General features: G+C 33.1%; 2 protein-coding genes across 3 annotated transcripts; both read left to right on the top strand.

Annotated features, from left to right (window-relative positions):
• Positions 1-756: 756 nt before the first annotated feature.
• Positions 757-4,445, top strand: LOC103490739 (phosphoribulokinase, chloroplastic-like). Its single transcript, XM_008450397.3, has 5 exons — positions 757-1,663; positions 2,121-2,205; positions 2,310-2,394; positions 2,503-2,747; positions 3,821-4,445. The coding sequence occupies exons 1-5, from the start codon at positions 1,104-1,106 to the stop codon at positions 4,070-4,072; spliced, it is 1,227 nt and encodes a 408-aa protein (XP_008448619.1). The 5' UTR covers positions 757-1,103; the 3' UTR covers positions 4,073-4,445.
• A 1,518-nt stretch (positions 4,446-5,963) lies between these two features.
• Positions 5,964-10,183, top strand: LOC103490738 (uncharacterized). Of its 2 annotated transcripts, XM_008450394.3 has the most exons (5): positions 5,964-6,700; positions 6,920-7,336; positions 7,988-8,599; positions 8,714-8,841; positions 9,716-10,183. In XM_008450394.3, exons 1-5 carry the CDS (start codon positions 6,239-6,241, stop codon positions 9,717-9,719), a joined length of 1,623 nt encoding a protein of 540 aa, XP_008448616.1. In that variant the 5' UTR covers positions 5,964-6,238; the 3' UTR covers positions 9,720-10,183. The 2 variants fall into 2 exon arrangements, with proteins under 2 accessions (XP_008448616.1, XP_050942367.1); XM_051086410.1 differs by lacking the exon at positions 9,716-10,183 and having other exon boundaries at positions 8,714-8,845.
• The last annotated feature ends 1,772 nt before the right edge of the window (positions 10,184-11,955 follow it).

The raw sequence follows: 11,955 nt of genomic DNA, 5'->3' as shown, positions 1-11,955 counted from the left end.
TTTTATTTGGCAAAGATGATGTCAGCATTGTGTAAATTTAATGTGAATTACACTTCTGATTTCTTCCCAATGCCCTCTCAAATATTGGCACCAAGCCATTTAATTGTAAATACGGAAATGTCATAAATTTCCATGCAAGATTTATTTCATGTTTAAAATGATTGTGTGAAACAAAATGAAAAACAAGAAATTCTTACCTCCAACCTCAAAGTAGTCGATATGTCAAGGTTCAATATCAATTTTAAATATCCATGAATAGCTTTGATATCTTTTATAAATGCTTGTAATATATATATACTAATAGCAATATCTATAAGTTAGTTTTGAGAGTAATACTTGTTATAGATAACAATGTTACTCTATTTACCACTCTACTATTGAAAGCTTCTTTTTCTTCCATTTATGAATTAATAACGGTCAAGATCCAATTGCATGAGTTACTTTTAATTAATTACAATCTAAAATGTTAATATAAGTCTAAAATTGTCCAATATATGTGATTTTTTTTCTCTCTCAAACCTTCCCTTCTTTTCATTGAACTTGTGGTTCAAATTTGATGGAGGACACTGGGAAACAGCACAATTCAAAGAGCCAAAGATTGAGTAATTTTTTGATTTCAGAGTTTTCATCTCTTCTTCATTCTACACCTTTCACTTCTCATCCACAACTATCCAATCAACCATTGCCACGTGGCATCAAAAATATCCAAAACTGAATGAGATCCACCACAAAGTTCCTCTCATCACTGTTTGTCATCAACTCATCAAGAACTTCATCATCAATCAGAAATCCAACATTTCAACTTCTCTTAGGAAATGACATTTTTACCAGTCTCCAATGTCAAAAACTCACACAAAATCCCTCTTTCCAATCTAAATTTTACAAAGATAACAGGGGTAATTGAAGAAACTTAGCAGTAAGTTAACATATTATAGCTTTCATCAACCCAAGTTTTTTTGGTTCCTTTCTAAACTGTAGTCTGTTTTCTTGATCCATTCTAAATATTTCCTCTGCATGAAAAGAAGAAAGGAAAAGTGAAGGCGAAACCTGTTTTATGCTTCAGAAAACCAATTCAGAGTAACCAAAGATCTGAACTTCAGACCATGGCAACAGTCTCTACAGCCAAGTCCCTTATCTACACACATTATTCAGTCTATTCATCATCAAAAACAAGCTTAGGACATCACCAAGAACAGATAGTTTTCTTCGCAAGTGGCAAAAAATCCAAGAGTGGCAAAGCCAACACAAACCCATGGCTGATAACCTGCTCAGCAGGTGACCAACAGACAGTTGTGATTGGTCTAGCAGCAGATTCAGGGTGTGGGAAAAGCACTTTCATGAGGAGGCTAACTAGTGTATTTGGAGGTGCAGCAAAGCCACCAAGAGGTGGAAATCCAGACTCCAACACACTCATAAGTGACACTACAACTGTGATATGTTTAGATGATTATCATTCATTAGATAGAACTGGAAGGAAACAGAAGGGAGTTACTGCACTTGACCCAAGAGCTAATGATTTTGATCTCATGTATGAGCAAGTTAAGGCTCTCAAAAATGGAATTGCAGTTGAGAAGCCTATTTATAATCATGTCACAGGTCTTCTAGATCCACCTGAGCTTATTAAGCCTCCTAAAATCCTTGTCATCGAAGGCCTGCACCCGATGTAAGTTATTTTATCCCCAACATTCCTTTTTTGGTCGTCTTTGAGCCGCTGCTTAATCAATTAGTTACGAAATACCAAAACTCTCTAAGTGTGACATCAATATCTCTGTGTTCATAGACATTTTGAGACATAAACTTCTTTAACCTTGAGAAAAAAGGACCCAAGGAATTGAATAGATATCTTCAGTTTTACAACTTCCTTGCCCTTCCTCCTGCATTTGATTCTTATTAAGTGATCACCGGAGATAAAGAGTTTTCAATGTTTTTCTTATTTTCTATATATCACTGATCAACCAAACCTAGCTTTCCACTTTGTTATGAATGAATCACTTGAAATAAATAGTCCTTTTCCCTTTGCATTTTCATATGTTTTCATATTCTCTTGTTAACTGATCAATCAAAGTTTGCAGGCCAAGTAATTTTTACGAGATTTCATCCATAGATCTATATTTATGCAGGTACGATTCACGAGTGAGGGATCTTCTAGACTTCAGCATTTACTTAGATATCAGCGATGAAGTCAAATTTGCTTGGAAGATTCAGGTATACATTAATCAAATATTACATACGAAATTAAAAATTAGGATAGATTAATGTTCTGCTTTCTCTAAATTTCGATTTAGAAATTGAAATCAAAACAATTGCAGAGAGACATGGCAGAGAGAGGCCATAGCCTTGAGAGTATCAAAGCAAGCATCGAAGCACGAAAACCAGATTTCGACGCATATATCGGTAAAAATTAAGCTACAAAAATCTCAAAATCCGGCATAGATAAACAAGATTCAAAGAAAAACATACTTGAATGATCTGAATGCGATGATTGTTTTGATTTGGATTTAGATCCACAAAAGCAATACGCGGATGCTGTGATGGAAGTATTGCCAACGAGATTGATTCCAAATGACAATGAAGGCAAAATTCTTAGAGTTAGATTGATAATGAAAGAAGGAATAGAGAATTTCAATCCAGTTTACCTGTTTGATGAAGGATCAACGATCTCATGGATTCCTTGTGGAAGAAAGCTTACATGTTCTTATCCTGGAATTAGGCTCTCTTGTAGCCCTCAAACTTACTTTGGTCATGAGGTATTCTTCTCGACACTCGTGCATTTCATGCAAACACCTTTTTTTTCTTTCAAAATTATTAAAAGTATCAGAAGAAACAACAAAATAACAGACAATGTTCTATTAGATTTATACTTTTAACATTTTAATTTTGTTATATTTATAGATATTTTATTTCACTTTTTATATTTAAAAAGAATCATTTAAATTAGTAAATAAACTCTTTAGTAGATGTTTGAAGCAAAGAATGAGTTATTATATAGTCAGAGGTTATCATAGTTTAATTAGAATATATAGTTTGTGTTTAGGACGTAGATTATTCTAATTTGAGTTATAATAACATGTATTTAATATATAGATTATTTTGATTTGATAAGAAAATAATACATTGTAGCAAAGAATAAGAAAACAATGAATGTCAAATAGTAAATACTGTAGTTTTGAAATAGTGTTCAGACTTTTAAATAAGCAAAATCTAGTTTTTTATTTGTAAAATCAAACGAAGAATTCAATCGATTATTCTAGAAATGCGGGAAGCATTCTTTAGTATCTAATTTAAGAGAAAACAAACAAAAATAAAAAAACTAAATCGCTACCTAATGTTATTCTTTGGTTTTTGAATTTTAGAAGATATCTGATAAGGTCTTTAAATTTTTAATTTTATATCCAATAAATACCTGAAGTTTCAAAATTGTGTCGGATGTACTTTAACCTATTTGAGAGTTTTTTTTTTTAAAAAAAAGAAATTTATAAGTATCCAAACCATTACATGAAAGGTTTAAAAAGATTATAAGCACACTTAGTCTATTTGAAATGCCTTGAATTTGATATGTGGAGTTTCAAAACCTAAGTTATTTAGGTTTATGACCTTAGAGATTAGAGAAATGCATTTTATAAACTCTATGACTCTAGAGTCTCATTTACGTTATGAATAGCTCTTGTTAATAAAATTGTTTCTCCTCTGTCTTGACGTAGTTAACACATTATTCTTTTGTTTTCTTTATTATTTGTTTGACTCCCTAACTTCTTAAAATTTTCATATGACCAAATTAAATTTCATTAATGATAAAAGATTTGTTTTGGGGTAATTTCAGGTAACAGTATTGGAGATGGATGGGCAATTTGATAAACTGGATGAGCTTATCTATGTAGAAAGTCATCTAAGCAACATTTCCACCAAATATTATGGTGAAATTACTCAACAAATATTGATGCACTCTGATTTCCCAGGAAGCAATAATGGAACAGGCCTTTTTCAGACCATTCTTGGCTTGAAAATTAGACACCTTTATCACCAAATTATAGCCACCACACAACTCTCCCCGACTCAATCCGCAAAAACATAAAATTCATCTATCGTTTTCGTAGTACAACAACAGTAACGGAGCTAAAAATTGAATCTTCGACTTCTAGATCGAAAGATTATGTCGGTCTTCGTTAGGCTATGTGCACTACGTACCAATTTGGTTGGTTAATTAGTTAGTATTAGTCGTAGTTTTGTGCTATTGTGTTTAACAGTATGTAAAGTTGGAAGATTTTTAGCCATGGGATGGAATATTAAACTTTCAATATGAAATAATGCTAATTACCCCAAAGCAAAACTCATTTGAGCAAAAGCGGGAGAAATCGAGATGAGTTTATAATGTATTGTGATCGAAAATCATGTTTGGATTAAACATTTTGAGCTCGATTTATAATACAAAACTCATTTCATTATAACACTTTTCAACTCAACTCCCTTTCTCATTATTTCCACGTTTCACCCTTCGTGATTTTATTTTCGTTCCATTTTTAATTAGTCACGTTTTTCAATTCCATCTAATTTCCAATAATTATGATTACATTTCAGCTCTCTAAATGTAAGGATTATTTGGATACAATAATGAGATGAGAAATCCAAAACCCACAATTAATTTAGATTGAACATTTTGAACACGATTTGTGATACTACACCCATCATTTTTCCACAGTTTTCAATTCACCATTTTTTTCTCGTTTCACGGTCTTTATTCTTTCGTTCTACCCTCAATTGCTCACATAAGTCTTTTTTCGAATAAGCTAATTCATGCATTTCAACATCTCTCAAGCTCTCAACAATCATGATTATATTTCAACCACAAACAACCCCAAAATTACACAATGAAGTGTATGAATATATAGGGTATATTTTTACTTAAACCTAACATTCAACTATTACAAATCTAAGCACCTTTTATTTGAGACACTATTCCCAGTTGGCATGTTTTGTGGCTAAGGTAATAACAAAATGATTTGTTAGAACAAACCATGGACTTAGGATTGGAATATTGATTAAGAACACAACACAGTGTTAAAGCTCAATAGCTTTAAACTTATTTTGCAAATTCTGAAAAATAAGTTTAAAGTCGAATTTGTTTCGGTTCCTCGGTGGAGATATTTGTGAACCTCCTTAATGTCGAATTTGTTGACTATTGCCAATCCCAAACAATAACCAACTAGCTTTTAATCACCTAGAATTTCATTCATTTTAGCAAGAAATTGGCTTTTCTTTAGGAAACAGAGATCAAGCTTAATAAAAAACATATTTCTTGTGGCTAAGATTGGGCCTTGACAACCTTTCTCGAATTTGGTCCTTGAACTTTTAATGTTTATGTTTACATGACAGTTTAATGATAATGTGTACGTGTCAGTTTAAACTAAACCTCACTCTTAAACTATATAATTAGAATGAGTTCATGATACAATTATAGTCATATATTTTCTCTTTTATTCTAAAGTCTAAACTAAGCCTTTTATGTTTGTTGTAAATTTTACGTTTAGTTGATACAGTTAAGGTTTTTAAGAAAGAAAATATCTAATAGTTTATCTCTGTGTATAATTTGGGATTGAAATTATTGAAAGTGAAAGTGAGAGCAAGAAGGGAGTAATATATTCGATCGGAATATATTCATCGGTGGGATATTCACAAGCTCGCGACTACAATAAGCAATTTGACCATGTTGGTTGACTAACGGCTATTTATTTTAATTTATTTAATCCTTTCTTAAAAATTAAAAAAATTTAAAATACATTTTTTCAAAATTAAACAATTAAGTTTTCTAGAACATATATATAATAATTAAAATTTAAAATTTACACTTCAACTTGGTTATTTGACTCTTTAGAAGAAATTTTTTTTTTGCATAATTTAAGGTTATGATTATATTTGAATAATATCATTCAAAGATAATTTTTTAAAAATAAACCACAACCCTTTTATTGTTTAATAAATTCAGCCCCTTTGGTAGAAAACAAACCCTAAGCATTCTCTTCACACTCTTCTAGTTCTCTCCTATCTTCAACGTTCGGCCCCTCCCCTCCGATCAGACGACGCCGCCGACCGCCGCTCACCCTCTCTTGGACGACGCCGCCGACTGTCCCTCCGTGACACCAGCTTTGTTGACTCCTGACATCTGCTGTTTACTCTATACTTTGTGGTGCTATTGGTCCATTCTACATCTAAGCGATCCTCGGGTTTCTTAACTTGACTCGCAATGGGAAAGAAGAAATTTTTCGACAAGAAGAAATCGGCAACTTTCCAATTACTTGCTCGTGACTCATCTGATCCCAATTACGATGGAACTGCTGCCACCGACCGTGTTTTTGTTCGTGTTGACAACCACTCTTATACTCTCCCTGCCTTTGATGATGGTCCTGTCGATGCTTCCGGTTCTGCCTGCTACGATGAAGATCCTAACTCAATATTTGCCGATGCTTCTGAGGATTATGATGAGGAAGAGAATGGGGGTTTTGGGTCATCTATGCAGTCTCGTGGGGAAGTTGGTGGAACATCGTCGTTACCGGAAAATGTTAGAAGAGAGATTTTGGAGCTTGGGTTCCCTGATGACGGTTACAATTATTTGCTGCATCTTCGGGAGATTAAGAATACTGGTGGTGGTTCGACATTTTATCAGAACCCCAAAGCCAAGCTGAATCAGGTTCCACGCGATGAGAAGGTTGGTTGTTTTATTTTGTTCAGAATACAAACTATTTTTTGGCATTTGGGCTGTATTTATAATTACTCGTGATATGGATTGGATACATAAGTTAGTACATTCAGCATTATTCTGTGGTTACCTATTTCTCAAAATAAGCAACAGTTTGGGAAGCTTTTGTGTTGTCTGGATGACTTTTTTTCCCTTTCGTATAATAACGTTTCTTTGATTGTTTTGTAGGCTTATGACGCCTCCAGAATGGTTGTTTCTAAAATGAACGTTGATGCCGATGAGAACGTCTACAAAGTTGCATCCAAGATTGTTGGAATCAGGGTTCAAAATGTTGTTGACCCTGAAATAGCTGCACTTCTTGATGATGATGATTTATCGCGATTTGGTTCTGATGTTGAGGACTTAGAAGAGGACTTTGTTGTTCAGGCAAACTTGTGTGAAGATGGGGAGGGTGACGCAACGAACAATAAGTTTAGTGTGGTTGAGGATGATGAGAGAAAGGCTGGAAGCCTTTTAGTTAACAACAAATCTTTTGGTGACCACATTTTTGAGGATGCAGATATGGAACATTTGGAAGAAGCAGGCGATGGCAGCGATGTTGATAAGCCACGAACTCGTCGACTTTTGGACGATCAATTCGACACTGTGAGTTCCCAACCATTAGGCATTGCAGTTCTGTATATTTCTGGTTCTCACATTCTTGTGATTATTAACTTTTTCGGTTTGTTCTGAAATTTTAGACTTATGTACTCTACTTGTTTGGGTTCAGAGTCTCAATTATGGCATAATCGAAGAATGCTTTATGTTTGAAAATTTCAGATTGTGGTTTGATTTTTTGTACTTGGTATACGACCTTAAGTTTACTAATAATGATTTTTAATTCCAACTTCCACTCTTTTTTAGTACAATTTTAATATCTAGGCTAGGTCTTGAGCAATTTTTGCCTAAAACTTCTGTTTTTTTAACTAGAGTTAATCTCTGAGGGATCTCTTTTTTCTTCACACAATCCTGTTCGTGTCAGTCATTTATTGGGTTAATAGACAATAAAGCAACAATGAATTACCAAAGAGAACGTGAGTGTAGTATTCTGGTATATTTTAGTGGGAGGTTGTGGAAGGCTCTTGAATGCTTTCAGGAGTAAACCTTTCTTACAATTTTTCATCTCAATGATTTTGAACTAGTCGTGGGACCAATCATTCCCTTTTCTTCTTTGATTGAGATATACGTTATCATATTTCCTGCCAACAGTTTTCTGTTAGGATTTTATATTTACCTCGCTGTTTCTAACGGATGCAGCTGTTGAGCCGGGACTATGCATCTAGCAACTGTGATGACACCGATTGTGACGAACCCTGTATAGCTGAAGAGGACGAGTCCCTTGCCCAAAAGCTCAATCATGCCCTTGGCAACCATAGTAAGGATGATTTGGAACTTGAGCAAGGATATAAGGCTCCTGCAGATATATTGAGTGGTAAAGAAGGAGTAGAAGATAAAGAGCTTTTGCAGTCTGCCAGTGATGTAATTCACCGGTGTATGGAATATGCTGAGAAATATCAAAATGAAGATGATGGCATTGAAGATGAATTTGTATTTGAGGAAAGCAGTGATGAATCTGAAGTTTGGGACTGTGAGACTATCGTCTCTACATGTTCTAATCTCAATAACCATCCTGGGAAGATCATGGCTCCTGAAATGACCAGAAGGAAGAAGTTGGCTGAAACTGTCGCTGGAGCTCTTAATTCCAATAATCCTGTGATAACTCTTCGGGGGAAAGAGAAGCTACCGGTGAACTTTTTACCTCATGGTCGAAAAGTCGAGAAAGTGAAAGATACTAGCAACTTGAGAACTGAACCTCAGAAGAGGAAGTCGCATGGTCAGGAGTCCAAGGAAGAGAAGAAGGAGAGAAAGGTAAGGTGGCTTACCTTATACTTTTCTTTTTTATTTTATTCGTGCAGTCTTCAAAGAATTGGAGATATCTGTACATTCATTAGTATTTATTGATGTTCTCCTTAATTTATGCAGGCTGCTATCAAAGAAGCACGTCGTGAAGCACGCCGCACAAAAAAAGAAATGAAGGGCCTTTACAAGGAGGAAGCTCATCGTGCTCAGAAAGTAGTTGCTTTTTCTGGTCCAGCATCTATTCATCTTATGTAAGTACCAATCAAAAAAATGTTGTGGTGTTCCAGAATTTTTTATTGGCATGTCTAAGATGTGTGATGGTGCCTCCATCTGTTTGATTATTTCTATTTGTTTTTGCCTTCTGTTAATAGATAAGAACAATTGAAAACCCAAGGACTTGTTGCTTCATATTTTCTTGTCAAATTGTATACTACGCTTTGTCTTTGAATAAAATGAGGTGCTATCTATTTGTCGACCTGGAAAACAATTTTGTTTATTTGTTACTATCATGTTTATTAATTTCTATATAAAACTGAAGATGAACAATGGTGAGCTTGTAATTGCTGTCTTGCATGTTCATGTTGTTTTTGGGTGTCACAATATTGAAAAATACTATTAAATTTAGGCTAATTGCAATGAACAGCACGTGTTAAGCTAACCAAGTGTATAGGAACATTTTAAAAGAATTGTAACTATAACAAAATTTATCAGTTGTAGACTCCATTGTGGTTAGACTTTTATCTGTGATAGACTTCAAGAACTAAATCTAAATATTGCTACATCTACTAATTATCTTTTATTGTGCTATATTGACTAATACTTTAGGCATGGTTGGTACTTGGTATATTTGCAATTGCCCCTTAAATTTGATTTTATTCATTGGTTTATGTTTTTGAGTCAATCGGTGGTTTATTGTTAGGTGGTAAATGTCAATACTAATTGGAAGTTAGAATGAGGGGTGACTTATGCAGCTTAATATGTTTTTTGAAATGATATGGCTCAGTGAATTGAGCTAACAAACAAACAATAATATCGAACCACTGTTTAGTGCAACTGTGCAATGTTTATAGAGACGAACAAAGCTTACTGGTTATTTTTATAATGATCGTAAATATTTTATTTCAGGTGAGAGCGTTTCGTGATGCTTCAGAATTGAACAAGTTTTTCATTCGTAACAAGGAATCAAAGTACTTGGAGAAGTTTGCAGAACAATACTTGTATAGAACGAAGTAGCCAATGATCCATGGAGAAAGGAGAGGAAAATGAGAAAAGAGACAATGTGTTGAAAGATTTCTTGATATCCACCACATACCACCAACCTGCTCTCTGATCTGATAGATATGGTTAGTCTAAAGAAGACAGCGTCCGTAAACACATCTTGTGACGATGTGTGTTTGAACGAAACATATTTATAATTGAAGTTTGCTTCAACTTGCATACTTCTTTTCAAACCATGAACTTGTATTTTTGTTCTCCTCTAGCATTTAAGTTGAGACGACAGTTATCTAAATTAATGGACAATTTAAGGACTAAAATAGCATATACAAACAATAACATTTTATTTTAGCTATAGAAAGCTTATATATTTTATAACTTTCTTACTCAACTTACAAAAGGGTATGAAAGCATATTACAAGCTTTTGTAGGACTTCGTTTCATAATATCATGACTACGTGGGGGTGTCGATCGTGAAGGGACGATACAGTGAAACCATATATGGTTAATGTTATCTTAAAGGATAAGTGTAGTACTAATAATTACTATAGGGGAAACTAACCATTCCATACAAACAAGTACTTAGTGTGGAATGAGGCCTGCTCTTCCTCCCCCAAATATCGGGCTCGGACTCCAGTCGACGTAATCTGTCACAATTTCCGACTCGACCTTCAAATGACCATTATCTTCCTTCACTTGAGATTCGTAGTTGCCATAAGTTGTTGAAGGTGCATTGTTTTCGGATATTGTTGTTATTATAGTAAACATCATTACACCAAAGAATAAATAGCGAAGAACAATCGAGGTAAGTGTGGATGTTGTCATGCTATATTTATGTGCTATCCTACTCCCACCCTGCAATTTAAGGTTGATGTTTCTTGTGATTGGTTTATTTAGATCTTAATATTTCATGAGACGTGGGATTAACTTATAAATAAGCATTATTAATGTTCGAAGTAAAATGGAATTTCTTTTCACACGAGGTGGATGACATATCATGTTTCTTTCATGCACACAGTATTTTATTACAAGTGGAATACTTACGAGCCAATAACAGTCTTACCCAGAGGATGCAAAATACCTATTTTGCTATCAGTTTTAAATGAATCTCTTCTCATTTCTACCTCGGTTAACGGATTTCTCCTGGATGCGATTCTTCTTATGTTAGAACATCACATACCAAACAATGATCTAAGTTTAAATTTTGTAAAGTCATTTAAAAGTAAAGACGATTTAACATTTTTTTTTTCTATTTATTAGTACCAGTTTTTACTACTTGCCCTTGTTCGAGAAGAAGTTAATAATGTGACTCATTTACAAAAGTTCGCGTACAATTTTATCATCTATGTACACATTTAACAACTGTATATGCATTATTTAACAACAAATGTTTGTATAAACGTGAAATTAGGTCAATTAAATTAAGAGTAGTATTATTATTATTATTGAAAAATATGATACTTAAAATAATATAAACTACATGAGCAAAAAAAATGGCCCTAATTATAGTATTTGTACTTTTTTTTTTCCTTTTACTTTTATGTTATAATTTGTATTAATTTAAATTAATTACTAATAATAAAATTAACAATCACCATTAGTAAGTGTTGGTAGTTTTTTAGATATTAATTATGCAACTAATTGAGTTCTAAAAAAATACACAATTGATTGAGGGAATCATATAACGTTCAAATTTCAACTTATAAGAATTAATATTTCATTATTTACTTTAACTAATAAAAAAGACAAACTTCAAAATTAATTTATAGAGAATAAATGTAGAACTTCCTTAAAAATTATATTAATTTAATTAATTTCACGGTAGCTTTTCTTTTACAAAATCATTTAACTTAAAGTTTTAGACGCAATTGCTGAAATGAATATAACAAAAAAAATTTATAATTAATTTTAAAATTATAAAAAAAAGATTAAATCACTATGTTAACAAAGATAATTTTGATGGGTGAATTTCTAAAAAATTAAAAATTAAAGAATAAATCTTTTAAAAAAGTTATTTTTTCCTTTTATATATGTATATATACCAAATCATTAAATTTAGAGACCCTTTTATTACCCAACGACTCGATATAATGAATGAAAGATCAAACAGAATGAACCTTTGGCCATTGCCTGAGTGAGATAAAACAGAA

The sequence above is a fragment of the Cucumis melo genome, chromosome 6 (genome assembly GCF_025177605.1).
Source record: "Cucumis melo cultivar AY chromosome 6, USDA_Cmelo_AY_1.0, whole genome shotgun sequence".
Classification (NCBI taxonomy): domain Eukaryota; kingdom Viridiplantae; phylum Streptophyta; class Magnoliopsida; order Cucurbitales; family Cucurbitaceae; genus Cucumis; species Cucumis melo.
This window is presented reverse-complemented; position numbering and strand designations above follow the sequence as displayed.